This window comes from Monoraphidium neglectum (assembly GCF_000611645.1).
Source record: "Monoraphidium neglectum strain SAG 48.87 unplaced genomic scaffold scaffold00211, whole genome shotgun sequence".
Lineage (NCBI taxonomy): Eukaryota > Viridiplantae > Chlorophyta > Chlorophyceae > Sphaeropleales > Selenastraceae > Monoraphidium > Monoraphidium neglectum.
In genome coordinates this window covers 9,373-28,168 of record NW_014013417.1, presented here as the reverse complement: position 1 = coordinate 28,168, position 18,796 = coordinate 9,373, and the positions used below count along the sequence as shown (strand labels likewise).

At 62.6% G+C, this 18,796-nt stretch overlaps 5 protein-coding genes across 5 annotated transcripts in view; 3 read left to right on the top strand and 2 right to left on the bottom strand.

Annotated features, from left to right (window-relative positions):
• Positions 1-3,703, top strand: part of MNEG_1975 (T-complex protein 1 subunit eta) — a gene marked incomplete at both ends in the record, with an annotated part of 7,498 nt that extends 3,795 nt beyond the window's left edge. Inside the window, 9 exons of the mRNA XM_014049550.1 lie at positions 22-113; positions 493-561; positions 984-1,101; positions 1,387-1,463; positions 1,724-1,857; positions 2,211-2,273; positions 2,689-2,794; positions 3,128-3,196; positions 3,452-3,703. Of these exons, the coding sequence (XP_013905004.1) occupies positions 22-113; positions 493-561; positions 984-1,101; positions 1,387-1,463; positions 1,724-1,857; positions 2,211-2,273; positions 2,689-2,794; positions 3,128-3,196; positions 3,452-3,703 (980 nt within the window). The remainder of the gene's footprint in view (positions 1-21; positions 114-492; positions 562-983; positions 1,102-1,386; positions 1,464-1,723; positions 1,858-2,210; positions 2,274-2,688; positions 2,795-3,127; positions 3,197-3,451) is intronic.
• A 705-nt stretch (positions 3,704-4,408) lies between these two features.
• MNEG_1974 (hypothetical protein) lies at positions 4,409-6,269 on the bottom strand (the record flags this gene model as incomplete). Its single annotated transcript, XM_014049549.1, has 2 exons — positions 4,409-5,839; positions 6,051-6,269. The coding sequence occupies 2 exons, from the start codon at positions 6,267-6,269 to the stop codon at positions 4,409-4,411; spliced, it is 1,650 nt and encodes a 549-aa protein (XP_013905003.1).
• Positions 6,270-12,416: 6,147 nt separating this feature from the next.
• On the bottom strand, positions 12,417-14,209 carry MNEG_1973 (Nuclear transcription factor Y subunit C-1; the record flags this gene model as incomplete). Its single annotated transcript, XM_014049548.1, has 5 exons — positions 12,417-12,803; positions 13,100-13,192; positions 13,278-13,451; positions 13,808-13,909; positions 14,141-14,209. 5 exons carry the CDS (start codon positions 14,207-14,209, stop codon positions 12,417-12,419), a joined length of 825 nt encoding a protein of 274 aa, XP_013905002.1.
• A 787-nt stretch (positions 14,210-14,996) lies between these two features.
• On the top strand, positions 14,997-16,708 carry MNEG_1972 (50S ribosomal protein L9; the record flags this gene model as incomplete). Its single annotated transcript, XM_014049547.1, has 6 exons — positions 14,997-15,023; positions 15,103-15,195; positions 15,556-15,683; positions 15,895-15,940; positions 16,167-16,264; positions 16,516-16,708. 6 exons carry the CDS (start codon positions 14,997-14,999, stop codon positions 16,706-16,708), a joined length of 585 nt encoding a protein of 194 aa, XP_013905001.1.
• A 732-nt stretch (positions 16,709-17,440) lies between these two features.
• Positions 17,441-18,796, top strand: part of MNEG_1971 (formate C-acetyltransferase) — a gene marked incomplete at both ends in the record, with an annotated part of 10,357 nt that continues 9,001 nt past the window's right edge. Inside the window, one exon of the mRNA XM_014049546.1 lies at positions 17,441-18,543. Within this exon, the coding sequence (XP_013905000.1) occupies positions 17,441-18,543 (1,103 nt within the window). The remainder of the gene's footprint in view (positions 18,544-18,796) is intronic.

The window sequence follows — 18,796 nt, the reverse complement described above, 5'->3', positions numbered from 1 at the left end:
CCCCCCCCCCCCTCCCCCCAGACCCCAAGATCCTGCTGCTCAACATTGAGCTGGAGCTCAAGAGTGAGAAGGAGAACGCAGAAATCAGACTGGAGGACCCAGCGCAGTACCAGGTGTGCTTGCGCGCGCGTGCACTTGTGGGAGTGTGTGTGTTGGGGTTGGGGGTGCGGAGGGCGCAAGTCAAGCAGAGCTGCGCAGAGAGCGCCAGGCGTCACGGGCGGCCGTGGTCATTGTCCCACACCTGGCCCCAGGCCTGCTGCAGGCCTGAGGAAGCCTTCCTCCTGCAGATCTCAACCATTTTCAGGGCAGTTGTTGTCATAACAACGCCCCCCTTCCCTCAAACCAGTTTACTCTCACATGAATACACTTGCGCGGCGCTGCGCTCATGCCGGCATGTACTCGAGCCCACCCACCTGCGAAATTGTCACCTCGCAGAGACCCCCCCACACCTCACTCAACCACCCTCATCCCCCTCGCAACATTGCATTGCAGTCCATCGTTGACGCGGAGTGGAACATCATCTACGACAAGCTGGCCAAGTGCGTCGACAGCGGCGCGCAGGTGAGGGCCCGGGAATGTGCGCCTTTGGCCTCTTGGCAGCCGTGTGATCCGGGGCAATATGACGTGATGCGGCGCCGCCAGCAAGGCAGCGGATCGTGCAAGGGCTTTTTGCGGGGCCACAGCTCTTGCATGCTGTGGCGGCAGGGCAGCCTCGTCCGGCGGAGCCTGCTGCAAGGGCCCATGGGCTTGTTGGCGCTTGGGCTGGCCCGGCGCTGATGGTCAGCAGGGCAGGTCAGTGATCTGGGCCTGAGATTATCATGAGTGACGAGGGTGGAGCAACCAACACTCTTCACTGGAGATTCGCGTGTCGCTGTTTGCTGTCACCCTCCACCACACACGTGCCATTCTAAGCACACTCGTTGTCACCCCGATGCAATCCATGGCACCCTCTCCTCCCCTGCACACACACGCGCAACAATCAGGTTGTGCTGTCGCGCCTGGCCATCGGTGACCTGGCGACTCAGTACTTTGCCGACAGGGGGGTCTTCTGCGCGGGCCGCGTGGCGGAGGAGGACCTGCAGCGGGTGGCAAAGGCCACAGGTGAGGATGCAGGGCTGAATGCCTCGACCGCTGTCTGGACTGCAGCGGGCTGCCTGGTGTGCAGCTAGCTGGCTTGAATGCAAAGTGCTGCCACGGGGCGCTGGGGTGCCGCGCCTGGCACGCCAAAAGGGGCCGCCTGTATCGTCGCCATATGCGGAGCTGCGCTTTGACAAGGTCGCTGCAACCTCACACCATCTGTTGGCTCGGCTACAACCCTCTTCTGAGAAGAGCGAACCAGCTCTTGCTGCCCCCAACCACGCACGGCCCCAAACTGCCCCTCCCCAGGGGCGCGTGTGCAGACGACTGTGAACAACCTGGACACCGCTGTGCTGGGGACCTGCGCAGCGTTCGAGGAGCGGCAGGTGCGGTTGATGAGTAATGCAGTCTAGGCAGCGGATCAACAACAAGGGCACGGGCGCCCCTTGAACATCGCTCCTCGCTTGCTCGTATTGATGCCTCGACTGCCTGTCTTTGAGACGCACCGGCCTTCCGCCTGCAGTTGGTGCAGCTTTCTTTCCCGGCCACCTCGTATCATCACAGCACCACCTGGCCGCCAGTTCATGCCACCCCATCTCCACACTCTCAAACTTAACACGATTCGTTCCACCCCCCCCCCCCCCAGGTGGGTGGTGAGCGCTACAACCTGTTCACGGGCTGCCCCCAGGCGCGCACGGCCACCATCGTGCTGCGCGGCGGCAGCGAGCAGTTTATCGACGAGGCGGAGCGCAGCCTGCACGACGCAATCATGATCGTCAGGTGGGGGCAGAGCGCACCCCACGCGAGTTCTGATCGTGTGTGTATGCGCACATCCGTGCGCGCGTGTGTGTGTGTGTGTGTGTGTGTGTGTGTGTGTGTGTGTTGACTGACTCTGCAGCTACAGAGTGAGGTTTTGTCCAAGACTTCAACAGGACGCAATGCAACGCCTCAAAAAGCACGCCAGGTGGTTAAAAACAGAGTTTACGCATGCCTTACCTGCAAGCCTAGGCCCCCGGCAAAGGCACGCCCCAACGCAGACAATCACTTCCCTCTCCAATGCCGCGTTTCTGACGCCCATCCTTATCTGCCCCCACTAACCTTTCTGCCCCCTATCCCCCATCTTCCGCACCCAGGCGCGCGCTAAAGCACGCCCACGTGGTGCCAGGGGGTGGCGCCATCGACATGGAGGTCTCGCGGTGAGGGGGGCTGATAGTTGTGGATGGGGTTGATCCCATTCTGAACAGGGGGATTGTCGGGGCTGGATTACGCGAGACCAGGAAATCGTCCTCTCCAAAGCCCAGGGTCCAGGCAGGGGTCGGGTCGGGCCTGGCGGGGGCGCTGATTGTCTGAAGGCTGCTGCGGCCCGGTCTGCGGCCCCGCTCGGTGTGTGCGCTGATGTACCGCCTGGCCCAGGTGGGCCCGTTGCCCCACCCAGCTCCCACACAAAAGAGCGAGCCCACCGCACACCGAGCCCCTAGGACGCCCTGGCGCCCTCTTGGAGTCACATCACCCACCTTCACCACTGCCGCAGCTCCCTCCACCGCGGCCCCTCCCCCCACCAACCATCGCCGCTCCCTCCCCTTCCGCCCCACCTTACCACTCGTGCCCCAGGGCGCTGCGCGACCACGCGCGCACCATCCCGGGCAAGGCGCAGCTCTTCATGGCGTCCTACGCAAAGGCCCTTGAGTCCATCCCGCGGCAGCTCTGCGACAACTCGGTGCGCCGCGCAGCATCGCGCGCACGGGCGTGCCTGTCTGTGTGTGTGTGTGTGTGTGTGTGTGTGTGTGCGCGCGCGCGTGCGTTTGAGCGTGTTCTTGCGCGTACACGTGCAGCTTGTGCGTGTAAGCTGTGAATGCATGCGCATGTGCTTCGTTTGCGTGTATGCGTGCATTGCTTCCATCTGAAGCGCCTTTCTTGAACAGTTTGGCTGAAAGTCTCGTCAACAAAGCCGGGGCCCTCGTCGCCGACTCCGCGTTTCCAACAAGCGGCCACTCAATCAACCGAGCCCTGTGCTCACAAACTCAAAATCACCCAATCCTCTCGTCTCCAGGGCCTGGATGCCACTGACGTGCTCAACAAGCTGCGGCAGAAGCACGCACTGCAGGACGGCAGCGGCAAGGTGCGCGCCAGTAGTGTCAGCAGCGGCGGCAAGTTCCGCCTTTACTGACTACCGCCCCTCCGCTTGGCTGCTGGTCCTGCCTGGCGCCTGCCTGCCATCCGGCCGCCCTGACCCCACTATACGTATGCATGGACGGAGGGTGTCCCTGGCGAGACTAACCCCTGGCGTCGGCACGTGGGCCGCGGCACCTGTCACCTGCGGCTGCTCATTCCCCTCGCCCTTGCGGTTCCTGCCCCAATATACAATCTGAAACAGAACTTTGGCGTGGACGTCAACAATGGCGGCGTCTGCAACACGTTTGAGTCGTTTGTGTGGGAGCCCGCGCTGGTCAAGATCAACGCCATCCAGTCAGCCACCGAGGCGGCCTGCCTCATCCTGTCGGTGGACGAGACCGTGCGGAACCCGGCCAGCGAGGCGCCAGACGCCGCGGCGATGGGCGCGGGCCGCGGGGGCATGGGCGGGCGCGGGGGCGGCGGCCGGGGTCGGGGCCGTGGAATGCGGCGGTGACGCGGCATGTGAGGCGTCTGTTGGCGCGCCTGGCGGCAGCAACGGCAGCACGAGGAGTTTGCACCCATTGTGTGATATCTGGCAGGCACGTACGTAGAGCGCTGCGCTTGTTGCTGCACACTGTTTCTTTTTTCTCCTCCGACTTGAGCCCTCGTAGCTTGAGTAACCTCACGTGCGATTCTATCAGGTCTTATCGTGCATTTACAGTGGTGCAAGTTTATGCAGCAGTTTGGGGCGCTGCACCTTAGCTGGTGGTTGCCAGAGGAGGGGCCCCTGCAGGCCTGGTGTTGTGGGGGGCTGGCCGCAGCTTCCAGGCAGGTCTCTGCGCGAGCAGCATGGTGTGCAGCGCCCAGCATATGCGCTGCAGGCGCAGGTGCGGTCTTTCGTGCAGTCGTCCCACACATCGGCCTGCCTGCACCTGTTGCACTTCTCACACTCTTACACCTGCACACCTGTTCCGTTGCGACACATGCAGATGCTCTCACAAATGCAAATACCCTCTTCATAAGTGATCGCATTATTTGATGTCAGCAAACCACAATACATAGCGTGGGAGAAGCAGTCACAGGCTATACTTCCAAGGCAGGCTGCAAGTGACCATTTGGACGCACCTACACCACAAATCACAAGGAAATCCACCAACAGAAACATTGGCCGGGCGCCGCGGTGCACCTCCACGTGGACGCTCTGCAATGATGACGCTGCTCACTGCCTGCGGGCCGCGTTGCGCGTCGCCGCCGCCGCCGCTACCGGCGCGATGGGTGCAGTGTCCTTGGGCGGCGAGGCCACATCAGACCCCGACTCCTCGAAGGCGCCGGCTGCGCCGCTGGTGCTCGCGACGCGGCTGCGGATGCCGGCTGCCAGCCCCGTGGCGGCCCCCACATTCCCGCCCAGCGCTGCCGCAGCCGCGCTCGCCTGGCTGTGCGCGGGGACGACTGCCGTGGCGGGGCCTGGCGCGACGGCCGCAGCGGGCGGCGTCTTGTGCGCCCTGCCGCGCGCCACGAGCCTCTCACCAGCCTTCGCGTCGACGCCGCCTTGCTGCTCCGCGCCTGCTGCGCCTGCCTGGCTGCGCACGGGGGCGACTGCAGCGGCGGGACCTGGCGCGGCGGCCGCCGCAGCTGGCGGCGTTTTTTGAGCCCTGGCACGCGTCATCAGCCGCTCACCACTCATTGGCTCCACGCCACCCTGTCGCGCCGCGCCTGCTACGCCCGCCTGGCTGGTGGCAGGCCCCTCGAGCCCGCCGCGTGCGGCGAGCGGGAGCTGCTGCTGCTGCTGCTGCTGCTGCTGCTGCTGCTGCTGCTGCTGCTGCTGCTGCGTCCCCAGCGGCCGGGCGTCCTCATCAGGTTCGGCGCTCCTGGGGGCATCCAGGGCGGCATCCGCAGCGCAGCGGCGTGCCACCTCAGCGTCCCACTCCGCATACACCTTGGCCACAGCGGCCGCCGCCGCCGCCTCCGCCTCGGCCTCTGCGGCCGCCGCCGCCGCCGCTATCAGCACCTCGTCATCAACCTCGGCTGCGTGTGCGCGGCACCACGTGGCGTCGGCCGCTGCTGCCTCGAAGGCTGCCGCCGCCGCCGCCGCCCCCTCTGCAGCTGCCGCTGCAGTCGCCTGCGACTGCGCGCGACGGACTCCCTGCTGTGTGCCGCCAGCCTCGTCAGCGGGCACCGGCTGCGCGGCCGCTGCTGAGCCCGGCTTGGCGAGAGGCGTGGCCGCTTTTGCCGGGCGCCTTGCAGCCCGCGACCCCTTCCCCGGCTTCTTGAGCTTGGCCGCCGCTGTTGTGCCTGAGTCTGGGGGGTCCATGCAGCCCGTGCCGCCACTGCCGTAATTGCCGCCGCCGCCGCCGCTGCCGCCGATGTTGGTGCCGGCCGTGCCGGCCGCTGCTGAGGGGCCGGCACCGTCGCGGCCCACGGCTGCGTCCGGCTGCTGCGGGCCGGCCTGCTGCTGCTGCTCCGCCGGGGCGCGCTCGCGCGCCTCGCTGAGCAGCTGGGCGCCGCTGACCTTGGTGCCCGGCACCGTGAGCCCGAGGCCGCCGCCGAAGAGCGCCCAGATGACCAGGGCCAGCACATGCTTGACCCGCCACTTTGCGCTGTACTTGTGCAGCCCAGACTCGAATAAGATGGTGCACGCCGTGTCATCCACCTGGCAGAGGGGTTGAGGAGGGGTCGCAGAATTGTAGGACACTTTGAGTATTTGGGGCAAACAGGAGCTTGTTTGGCCGTGAGACAGGCGTGGTAATGCATATTGATTAATTTGGGCCAGGAACCCATCAAAGAAACACACGTTTGCTCTGTGTGGAACAGGTGTCCCACTTCAACACGTTCAAGCCAACCCGAGTCATCCATGTGCTCACCATCGCTGGCAGGCGCAGCACCGCCTGCCCCTCCTCCACCGCCATGCTGTGGGTAAGCGGGTTGTAGTCCTGCAGGGCGAAGCCCTTGCCCGCCTCAGCCAGCGCCTTGAATAAGCTTGGCAGGGTGTCCAGCGCGAGCTGCGATGATGTCACCTGGCGATAACAGGATGCACATTGGGGACGGGGCAGGAACCCCTCAGTCTTGTTGGCCTGCGGCATGCTTTAATGCTGGTCTTGCAAGGCGCCGGCAAGCATCGAGGAAGCGATCATGCCGGTGAGTCCCGTCACGCAATGTTGGTACCTCAACGTCCAATCCATGAGCCTGGATGGCTCCAAAAGCGGGCGACCGCGGGACGCTGCAACAGTCTTATCCTACTGACTGCCAGCAAGCCTCGGCGGACGGGAGGGGTGAGTAGGGGCCAGGATATGTGCACACCAGCAACCTGCCTGTGCCAGGAGCTTCTGGCGCTCTGCCACCGGGGTTGCATCCCATGACCTCAGCATGGCCGCGCACGCAGCTGGTGACGTGAAGTTCATGGTGACCGCCGGCATGGTCTTGTGGCAGCCTGGGCCAGTGCCATCCTTGCTGTCGCTGGTGGGTGCGCTGCCGAGGTCCGATGCACGCACACCAGCAGTCGGGGCCGCCGGCGGAGCAGGCGCGGCCTGGCTGCCTGCACTCGGGGACCCGTGGAGAGGTTTAAGTTGGGTTCAAAAGACAGCGTGACGCGAGGTGCAGCATGGGCAGCCTCCAGAGAAGCCTTGGACGCGAGCAGAGCGAGTCGCGGTCCCCGAAACCGGCCCTCTCACCTCTGCCGCGCGTGATCGCAGGCATATTGGCGATCTGAAGCTTGCAGATGTATGCTATGCCTTGCCGCAGGCCTGATGATGAGATCTTTGCGCGGCAACAGCAGGCAACCCGGGCGCCCGCTGCCTTGTCTATGTAAATGAAGTTGCCCAAGGTATAACACGTTCTTATCAAACCGATCACAATGCCTGAACACCGCTGATAGGGGTTGGCGCTCTGCCAGTCCCGATCTCGAAACCTTCCGCCGGCGTCACGCTTTGTGAAAGCACGCCATGCTCAAGAGGAGTGGTGGAAATTGTAAGGGTACTGCAAATGTATGGAGCAGCACCGGCTGCTAACCCGTGTACGCACTCATTGCTCATGCTGCAAGCTACACTCCCTGTGTAAAGTCTGCTGGCTTGCTTCCACCACGCCAGGCTTTGGCTTCAACAAGCAACCCATTGTATTTCTTTCAACCTGTGCGCGTGGTAAAAGTTTTTGCAATCTTGGCGTTTGGAAAGTGAGTGTGATCCTCACTTCCTATGGTGGCTTCACCCTGAATGCCCTGATGGAATCGCTGCGTGAGATGCAATAAAAATCAAAACTGCAACCAGCAGCATAGGGCCTTGAACCCATGACTGCGCTACAGCTTGCCCGCGCCGCGCTTGTGAAGCGGTGGCAGCAGGCAGCGACCATTTGCCCCCAGACGGGGCCCCCACGCAGGGAGGCCCCCGGTATGCATGTGCCGGTCGCCAGGTCAGCTGTTGTCAGCCGCTCCTTTGGCTGGCCTCCAGTGCCAGGCCCGAAGCCGCGAACACCGGGCCCCTACTCCCTTGCGAGAGACCAAAGTCACAGCGCACACGGCTGGGTCAGTTTGAGGCGTGCCTCTCCCCATGCCAGACACGTGTGCAGCCATGTCCCCCGGGCATCGGGCAGGAGCCGTTCAGCCCCGACCCGCGGACCCGGGATCATCCATCCCCAGACTCAGGCCAGCAGCCTGCATTCCGGTTCGGCTGGCTTTGCTGGGCAAACGCCTGGGCAGAACGCCCGGCTGTGCCATGACCTGATGGTTTGCAGGTGTCTTCTTCGCAAGCAGCAACAACAATTTGCAACGCGCAATCAGCAGGCATGCGAGACGGGAACTGCCACTGCATGCAGCAACTTGCAGCCAGCCATTCGCTTTTAAACAGAGAGGGAGGGCGAGAGTAAGCGCTGGCGGCGGGCCGCGTTCAGGCAGCGGACCGACTTTGCTGATTTGCAGCCAGTGTTGCATGTGTCTGCGCTGCTGGTGCAGCGCAGCATGGCGCGGCGCACATGGGGGGCGCGCACCACGATATCAGGAATGGCAGTGACGATCATGGTACTCGTGCACTGCAGACGTGTCACAACACGTGATAACGCACACAAACGCAGATAGCAGGAGGCTAGTGGTGGGATTGTCTCGCGACGAGCGAAGGGCCTCACCGCGAGCTCGCGAAGATGATGATGACGAAGACATCCTCACGGCCATACTTAGTAGCACGATTGCTCGTGTCGGTTTCTGGGTCAGAATGCTAACGATGCTCGGATCGTACTGGCTATGTTTATGTATCACGTGGCTATATTATAATTCATAATTAATAAACCAAGTTTTTAACGCGATCATCACAATTGAAGGTATTTGACAAGGGAATCAGCAACTGGAAGGGCGGTCGCGAAGGTTGCCCGCTGTTACCGTATTATGGCATGCAGTCCAGTGTAGTCGGACATGAGAGAGCATTCAAGCTGTTTATGCCCGAGAGTTGGCTCAAGCACATGGTGCCATCATGGCTGTCTACGCGCTTGACCCCGCTTTGACTGCCGCATGGACTGCGTGGCTCGGTGCTGCTGTCGCGGCGGCAGCATCGCGCACAGCTGGTGTTGGACCAACCAGTCCTGCATTGCAAGGCAATTGATTGATTGGACGCATCAGGGGCAGCAATACCACCTGCTGGTGCTGGGTCCTAACAGCTTCACACTGTGTCCCGCTCCCCCCCTCCTCCTCCCAAACTCCCACACGCCCGTCAACTGTGCCCCCCCCCCTTCGCTGCTTAAACCACGGCGAGGCCCAAGAATTCACACACTTTTCACACTCACATCCATCTCAAAGGCCGAGCGCACAGCCTACAATCTGGCTCCTTGCAGACTGCCAGTAGTGTCGTCTCTGCCACAGCTGCAACGCAACATACATAAACGCTCGCAGAGATCACGAACGATGTGGCGCAGGCGATCAAACATCTACCTCCTCACTGGTATCCCAGCCTACTGGCCCGTCAAACTCCTGCGAACTTCTGTGCAATCAACACGCCTTGCTTGTGCACAACCGTACGCGTGCACGCACTGTGCGTGCGCTGCCGTTGCCCAGTCCTTCTGCTGAACGGAGCATCTAACACCGAGACAAAGTTGTACCTCGCAACCGTGTGCATACATGGCAGTGCGCGCCCATGTCACCTTTGCAACGTGTGTTGGCATTGCCACTGGGCGGGATCCCGGGATCACGGTCCGGACCATAATGATCCAAGTCGGGTCAACGGTCCCTCGTGTCTTGATTGGTATGCCGAGAGTGACTGTTTTCTGGATTTGTGACTGAATCTGCCGTGGAGTACGCCCTGGGACAGGCAGAAAAGCCGAGGGGTTTATGACCAAGACCATTGCAGCACCGCCATCACTAAACCGGCTTGCACTGCAAGACCATGCGTGCAAGTTGACTGATTGCGCTGCAACACAGCTATGGAACGCAGCCCAACACTTGTCCAGGCACGCATGACATAAACCTGGCCGTAAAAAAGTAATCAAATTGCAGTGTCTTGCAGGTGCAACGGCATGCTCAACCAGGCGCCCGTTGGCTGCGGGAAGGGCGGGGGCGCAGAGTCGAAGCAGGTGCTGGGCCCTGATGTTGCTGGCTGATAGCAGCAGTACAACACTACAGCCCAAACCTCAGCCCTTGCGCTGAGACCTGAATGGCAGGACGCCCTGCCGCGTGGCATCCGGTCTGCTAAAGCTGGCGAGCGGGTGTCACCACCCAGTGCACTCATATCGTCACTGCATCAAGGGCGCTGTTTGCCTGTTGTTGATCCCCTGCCAGGCACGTGTCATCTTGATCGTTTGTAATTCACTTGACAACGCACAGTGCTTCGGTCCTCCGCGGAGCTGGCGGGCAGATCATTTGAAGAAGTCATCAACGCGAGCTGCCGGTCGGATCACGATTCTGTCGGCGTCGCCAGTATCGCTTATATGTAGAAGGCAGTAATGAGAAATGGTTATTAAGGATGATCATAGTGAAACCTGAGACCAAAACCCCAGAACATCAGGATGCTGTGCACAACGACAGCGCCACTGGCGATTTACTTGCATGCTAGGCCAGGTTCACCTCTCCGCAGTTGGTAGCTTGACTGCACCATACTCAAACTCTAGGAAGCTGTCCGCTCTCACCAACTTTGACCTGTGCGCACGTGGAGTACCTGCGTGCACTTCTGCTTGCTTGGTCAAGACCTGACACGAATGTGTCTAGGCAAAAACGCCGCACACACGAAAAGGTGCTGTTTCTTGGTGACACCAATTGTCACCAGACACATCTACCACAACCAGCGTAGGGCCTTGAACCCAGTACTGGTCAACAGCTTGCCCACGCCACGCTGTTGAGGCGACGGCGCGGGCTACGACCATTTGCCCCCAGACAGAGCCCCCGCGCAGGGAGGCCCCCGGGATGCGCCGGTCGCCGGGTCGGCTGTTGCAAGCCGCTCCTGTGGTTAGTAAGGTCGAAGTGCCAAGTGCCAGGCCCGAAGCCGCGAACACCGAGCACCAAGCCCTTCAGGGAGACCACATTCAAAGCGCAAACGGACACATGGTTCAAGGCGTGCCTCTCCCCACACCATACGGCGAGCAGCCATGTCCCCCGGGCAGCAGGCAGGGGCGGTTCAGCCCCGAACTGTGGACCCGGGATCATCCATCCCCAGACTCAGGCCAGCAGCCCGCATCTAGTTTGGCTTGCTTAGCAAGGCAAACGCCTGAGCAGAACGCCCGGCAGTGCCATGACCCGTTGGTTTGCAATTGCCTTCTTCGCAAGCAGTGGCGATGATTTGCATTATGCAGTGAGCAGGCATGCGGGATGGGCACTGGCACTGCATGCAGCAGCTTGCAGTCGACGCCTTGCTTTCAAGGTGAGGTGAGGGGCGAGAGTCAGCGCCGGCGGCGGGGCGCGTGCATACCTCATCTGCAGCGCACGTGCATATCTCATCCGCACCCGGTGCAGCAGCCGCTGCTGCTGCAGCGCAGCGCACCGCACATGGGGCGTGCGCACTGAGTTTTCAGCGACGGCAGTGATGTTCGTTATGCCCGTGCTCTGCAGGCGTATCACACATTCAAAACCGCATGTAACCGCAAAAGCGAATCGTGGGATATGAGTCCGCGACGAGCGAAGGGCCTCACCGCTGCGAGCTCGCAAAATGGCGACATACCACAGAGCCTCATCAACATGCTTTCAGTGGTAGCAGGCTTGCTTGTGTTTGGGTCCTGCTCATGATGCTTGAAGCCAGGTCGTGCTTGCACTGTTGATGCACGGTATGTGGCTAAACGGTAATTAAAATTATCGAATGAATGATCATTGACCGATTCTGTTGAAGGCGTCTGGACTTGCTGGCAACTGGAAGGGCGGTCGCGAAGGCCGCCTGCCGTTACTGTATCGTACGACAGGCGTGCAGGCCAGTTTGTCCAGCCAGATGACAGATCAATTGACGGATGCATGCCTAACCCCTGGCTCAAGCGCATGGTGCCATCACAGCTGAGGGCACGACCCCGCTTTGACTGCTTCGTTGGCCGCGCTGCTGTTGCGATAGAAGCATCGCGCACAGCTGCTGTGGGCCAATCATTCTTGCATGATCAGACAATTTAATGCTTTACGGATTAGGTGCAGCAACATCACCTGCTGGCGCTGGGTCCTGCGCTGGAGCGGCTTCACACTGTCTGCACCCCCCCTCTCGCTGGCCCCGCGGCCGCTTCATCTCTCCCCCCCCCCATCCCTTGCCGTTTGCACAAGCGGCCAGATATGATGATTCTGCCAGACTTGCAATGTACAGGTTGCGATGTGATGGGATGCAATCTTGGCTCGTTGAGTAGAATGGTCCCTGCCACAGCCCTGACAAAACGTTCGTATCATCTTGTAGATTACAAGCGCCCACCTCGGGGTTTGTGCTAGATGCAGGGTTTTGGTACTCAGAAGGCTGGTGGCAGACTTTGATGCGCCTGCCGGCGACGCACACGCGAATAAACACAGCGCCATTGAGAATCTGCCATGGGGCACATGCACTGGGGGGGCTGCTGCCCTGAGTATGAGCGTTGGGCTACTTCTCCTCCATCCTGGGAGGTGAGCAATGTTTGGCTGCAGGGGCTCCTTTAGGCACAGATTCTGAGCTTTCAACCGAGACGAGAACTGAGCCAAGCAATTACATGGTTTCAAATGTCAAGATCAGCGAGTCATGTCATTCACAAAGCGTTGCTGGGCGGCGTAAGTGAATAGTGGAGCAAGAGGGGCGCGAGGGGAGCCAAGCAGAAATGCAACCGCTGCATCACAGCTGGCTGCCGGTGTCCCCAGTGGGCAGCTGCGGCGTCCCCGCGCCCGCCCCCATCGCCGCGGCGGCCTGCATCGCCGCCGCCTGCGCCGCCCATTGCTGCTGCATCTGCTGGGCCGCCATGAACGCCATCGGGTCCACCTGCTGCTGCTGCATCGGGACGGGCACCGCCATGCCTGAAGGGTAGGGCGCGTAGTACATGGAGGGCTGCGCCGCAGCCGCGGCCGCCGCCGCCGCCTGCGCGTGCGCCTGCGCTGCGGCCGCGTCAGGCGACACCGGCGTCGCGCCGCCGCCGCTCGCAACGCCGCCGGCGTGCCCACTGCCGCCCGCGCCGTCTGCGCCGCCGCCCTGGGGCTCGTCCCCCTCCTTCGGTATGATGTCTTGCTGCAGGGCCAGAAGGTGGTGTGCAGGAGAGCCAGCGTTCAAGTGTGCGCCACTTTAACTTGGCTGGGCCGCCGGTACAGGTGAGGTGTCAACCTCAGGCGCATTCCAATTGACCAGGGCTTCAGGACAGCCCATGCTGATAAACCGCATTGCCGCAGCGCGCCTCGCCTCGCACGTGCATCCCCTCAGCATGCGTGACAAAGGTGCACGAACGACCACACTCCTCCGCACTGACACCCTTCTCTGCACCAACATCCAACACGTGGTCGCCCCTCAAATCCCCCAACCCCACCCACCAGAAAGTCCAGGACGTAAGTGGAGTTGACCACCGCAGAAATGTCAGACCGCTGCAGCGTGCGCCGCTTGCTGCGCTCGGCGTGCAGCCACGCCTGTCGTGGGCGGCAAGGTTGGGTGCCGCGCCGTGTACGAGTCAGGACAAAAATATTCATCAGCAAGCTGCGCGTACACACCCACCCCAGCCCATTTGACGCTCAAGCTGAGCCAAAGCAGGAGGTGCAGCAGCAGCCAGCAGGTGCCCCCAGGCCTTGCCTTGAGTGTGAGCTCGAGTATGAAGAGCTCGCAGGCCTTCGCAAACAGCACGGGGGCCTCCGCGCTGATCATGCGCACGTCCTCGTCAGACTTCATGATCTGAGTGGATTTGGGGGAGGAGGTTTCAAAGGTCCGAGGCCGGGGGCCGGGTGGGGAGTTGGGCAGGGGCCGGTCAGCATCAAGGCAGCAATGTCTCCAAGCTTGGGACGCCCACCCCAGTGGAGCGCGGCGTCAATCCGCCAGACGCCACTCTATGGGCTTTGCGCTTGACCTGGCCAACGGTTGCCGCTCTGGCCGCATGCTAGCCTGGTGGGGCAGCGCCGCGGGCTGCGTCTCCCTGCATACCCTCGCAGGCAGGCGCGCTCGCGCCAGGGCGAGGGGCTTTGAGGGGCCCGACGGGCTCTTGCACGTCGGCATGAGCCCCTTCCTGGGGGGCACGGCGAGAAGCCCCACACCTTTTTGATGCGTGCCAACGGCAGCTGGTGGTTCTTGAACTCTGCCGGGTCGTTCCCCACCTGCTCCACCTCGCCCTGCATGCTGCGCCAGAACGCGCGCACCTGCGCAGCGCCGGCGATGGGTGGCCGCCAGAGAAAACGCGCGGCGCGTGTCGGCACTTGGCTGTTTGAGCGCCGTGCATTGCCTGGCGGTCCAGCCGCGTTCAGCCAAGGCAATGCTTGTCGCTCGAGGCGGCGCAATCGTTTGCAGTCGCCCCGGCAGCACCCTCAGCTTGACGAGCGCGGGCGAGCCGTGCACGCGCCCCATCCTGCAGTCTGCCAGAGTCAGCACACCTGCTCCTCCTCGTTGCCAGCGCTGGGCGCGTCGGAGGGGTCATCGCTGCCTGCGTCGTAGCGCTGCATCGCTGGTATGGCTGCTGTTGTTGCTGTTGTTGCTGCTGGTGCTGCTGGTGCTGCTGTTCTGCTGCTCCGGCTGCTGCCCTGCTGCTGCTACTGAATGGCAGCAGCCACTCGTACTGATGGGTGCTGTTGCTAATGGTACTGCGGCAGCTGCCGCCTCCGCCGCCAGTGCGCCGCTGGTGCTGCGCTGTCACTTTGCACGTCCCCCGACCGCGTTGCCTTGCTGACGCGGCTGCGTGGCCGCTCTTGACTGCCTGTTCTGCAGCCCCTCACAACTCGCTAGCTGCCGTGCGCGGGCCTGAGCCGATGGCCTCCTGCAATTGAGGCAAACACAGGTGAGCCCACGCTGGCTGACGACGCTCAGCGTGGTGTGTGTTGGCGCACCGTCGCACACCCACAGGCACGCACGAGCTCTCTGCTCCGCTTCTAGCTTGCAAGCAAACGCACATACCACTGCTGTCGAGCTGTGCGAAGCAACAGCGCACCAGGCGAGCAGTGGCACGCTCGGCAGATCTTGACAGGCTTATATTACGAGCTGAGAGTGCAAGATGGACATGTATACAAACCTTCATCGGCCTTGATTAGGCTGGACGCCTGGGGCGGGGCCAAGGCAGGTCGGCACTCCACGCGGGATTGAGGGGGCGCAGGGTGAGTCTTTGTGTCCTCCTCGATACTCTCGATAACTCTCTAGACAATAGTGTGCAATCGCAAGAAGCTCAACTGGACTGCTTTGTCTCCTGCACTCGTCTACACACCAGCAAAGGGGACACAGCAGAGCACGCCACCAGCAATGCTGGCCAGCAGCAGCAGCTCCCTGGTAAGCGGTATGGCGGATGGATGCGCGTATAGTCATTACTGCAATCCAATGCGGGCTCATTGGTTGCCTGTGCTCGCAGCGGGGAGCTTTCAGGCAGCAGCAGCCTTTCAAGGCGAGCCGGGCGTCCACAGTCCGCGTGGAGGCGAACAAGCGGGTGCAGAAGAAGGCCAAGGTGCGCCAATGAAGGCGCCCTGCACTTGAGGCGGAGCGCGTGCGGGTGGCTGGTGTTGCTCAGTTGCGTGGCGCAGCGCGAGCGGCCGCCGTGCAGCCTCAGCCGGGGCCTGGCCAGGCAGTTACCACTGAAAGCGCTCACGGTCCACAGCGGCATCAATGACTGATTGTTCCTGCCTCGTCTTGCGCGGCAACAATGGCCTGGGGCGCACGCTATAGCTGCCAGTGCAGTGGCTTTGAGGACCCCCGAGCCCCTCATCCAGGCTGGGAGCACCAAGCTGTGCACTCCTGGCACACCGAACGCGGGCACCAACACGATGCCATGACGCATACCCTCCCCATGCGGCGCGCGTGGCCGCAGGTTATCCTGACCAAGGACCTTGAGAATGTGGGCAAGGAGGGCGAGCTGTTGACCGTGCCAATCGGCTACCTGCGCAACTACCTGCTGCCCAACGGCATCGCGCGCGTCGCCAGCGACGGCATCCTCGAGTGAGCTCGCGGAGGGTGGTGTTTGTTTGTGACACCTAGGGCCGACTGTCCACGATTGGGATGCCTGGTTTGGTGCTCGCGGTGGCAGCAGCGGCGGGATTGGCCAACTGAACGAAGCAGTGAAGCTGCTTCGTGGGATGACCCTCACTCCACTCTTGCGTTGGTCGCCGCGGCTGCTCATCATTCTCGCCATGTTGTTTGCGGCTGACAGGAAGCTGCGCAAGAAGAAGGAGGACGCCGTCCGCGCCAAGCTGGAGGTGGGTCTGGGCGGGGTTGAGCGCTATGAGCTAGTGTAGTCGCAACAGGGAGCCGAGCAGCGGACCGCAGCCGGCAGCAGCATGATTCAATTATCCATTGCAGGCTTGTATGGCAGGGAATGGCAGTACCGCGATTGCTGGTGGCGGCTTGGGCGTGACACGCCCGCGGGGCCGTCCGCTTGTGCTGACGCCGCGGTCGCTTCCGTCCCGCTCGGCGGCTTCACAGGAGAAGGCCCAGGCGCAGGCCTTTGCCAACGCCCTGGGGACCATCGGCAAGTTCATCTTGAAGAAGAAGACCGGCGACAAGGACCAGCTGTTTGCTGTGTGAGTCCCTCGCAGACGTGTACGGCGCGCATGCAGCCTGCACTGCGTGGCGCAGGGTCGAGGAGGGGACGCAGGTGTCAGCCACCCTACAGGCGTGCACACTCGCTTTTAGCAGGCCTCCAGGCTGTCTCTTGCCGCAGCCACTCGCGTGCAAGAGCCTCCTTCCCTGTTTTCCGCCCTCTGCCGGCTGCTCCTGAGCCCTTGCCGCCCGGCGGCTTGCCCCTGCCCGCCACCCCACGCCGCCCCTGCAGCGTCCAGAAGCAGGAGGTCATCGACGCGGTCTACCAGCAAACCAGCCGCTTGATTGACGAGAAGGACCTGACCCTGCCCGACATCAAGGCGGTCGGCACCTTTGAGGCGCAGGTGCGCCTGCACCCCGAGGTGGTGGGCACCTTCAGCGTGGTCATCCAGAAGGAGAAGGTGCAGCAGGGCAAGAAGAAGTGATCTCTTCGCGGGGCCTGCAGGATGTTTCAATGCGGTGTTGTAACAGCGCTGCTGCCTGTCTTCTGACGGTCGGTGTCTTGGAGGTTCACCTGACGCTTCTTGGTCGTGGGCACAAATATCAGGCAGGCGGCCTCTCAGCACCGGCCAGGGTGGCAGGAAGAAGACACACACTCTAGGTATCAGCACAGCATACAGCTTTGCTTGTGTTGAGTCGGTATTGCTCTGCCGTTGAGAACCTGCAAAATGCTGCTGTAGCCCAAGCCGGGCCCTTCATTTTCGGTCGGCGGCCGAGTTTGGATGTTACGGCAGGCGCCGGGGGGTTGGAGGGGGTTGGAGGGGCTGGTAGGGGGCTTATATGATTTCGTGTGGCATGTTGGCGGGATGGAGGGGGTGGGCATGGTAGATTAGGCTGCCTTTGTGCTGCCTGGCGGCGGGTCACCTGCCGGAGCTGTAATTTTTCTGGGTGACTATCATCACAGGTTCCGCCAGGGTTCGGTGGTCATTGAATCACCCATTATATTTGCCTGTCTGTGAGCATCGATCGTGATTTGGTGCTCGCGATGTCTCCTGGCGCTCGTCTCGCTTTTCGGGCGCAGCTTTGACGGTGCGGAAAGTGGATGACCGCGATGATGCAGCAGTTTTGTTGCTTGTGTGATAGTGCTTATTTATCACCCATGACCTCCCGCTGTTCCTTCCTCGTGTGCATGAGTGCAGGCTGCGCCTGGCCAGACCATGGCTTATTCGATGGGGGGCCTGCCCGGCTTCTTGGGCGTGCCCCCGGCGTCTTCGATGTCCTTGAGATCTCTGGAGACTTCGTCCCGCAGCTCGGGCGGGTCGGCCGCGCGTGGCGGTGACGGGTCACCGCCGGTGCCTGCGCCGCCGTTGCGATGGGACGTCGCGCGTGCTCAGGGCCGCGACGCGACCCTGGGCCACCGCCTGAGTGCGGCGTCTGATGACGCGTCGTACACGGCGTCGCCGCCTGCTCGCCGTGCGGCTGGTTTGAGCGCCGCTGCTCGAGCGACGCCTGCGGCGGCAGCTCTGTTGGGTGACCGTGGCCGCGGCGCTGCTGCCGCGCTCTCGGAGGCCCTGCAATCAGCCCGCGCGGGTGTCGGCGCCGCTTCCGCAGCGGCGCTGCCTGCGGTCAGAAGCAGCGCGCCTGGGTCTGGCGACGTCATGGCGATGTTACAGGGGTTGGTTGACCGGCGCACAGCCCTGTGCAACGCGATTGTAGATGGGCGTGCTGGGGCTCGCAGCAGCGCCGTTTTGGCGGCGTCCTCCGCGGCCTCTGCGGCCGCTGGTGCCGCCCTGGCTGCTGCTGAAGCGGCGGCGGCGGTCGTTCAGGCTGCAGGCTTGGCCGAGCTCCTGGAGGATGCGGCCGAGGATGCCAGCGGATTCGGTGGCGAAGCGCAGATGACAGACCTTGACAGCCTGCTTGAGGCGCACCCTGCCTTGGCTACGCTGGTGGATGCGCAGGAGGGCATGGAGCACGTGCTGCGTGCTGCGGCGCCGCTGCCGGCTGCCGTTGGCGGGGTGCACGGTGGCGCCGGGGCCTTCTCGGCCTGCGCGCTGCTGCAGTCGCACAACGAGCTGCTGCTTGGGCGGGATGATGCCCGCCTCGTGCTCCAGCAGCTGCTGCAGTCGGCGGCGCCTATGCGCGAGCGGGCGCTTCGGGAGGCGGCGCGCGCTGGGCCAGCGCCGCGGCCGCGCCCGGGTTCATTGCTTCGCAGTCTTGCCGAGGCTGATGTCGACCAGACGGTCGTGGACGCGCAGCTTGTGGGTGTGCAGCGCGCCACCATAAGCCCGGCGGAACTCAAGGCGGCGCAGGTGTCTGACAGGTGCGCACCTGTGTATCACGGGGCTTCTCTGTCTTGGTATTGAATGGTGTCGGGCGGGGCTGGGTTCTGTGCAAGGGCGCTTACGTGCTTGGGCCTTATTGTTGTTGCGCGTGCCCAACACCCTTTCGCAGGATGCTTCGTGCCTACCAAGGTAGTGCTGACCGCGCCCAGCTGGTGCGGCCGCAGCGCTACTCGTGGGACTGGGACGCTAGGGGCATGGCGGAGCAGCTGTTCTACCACATCCTGATCGTGT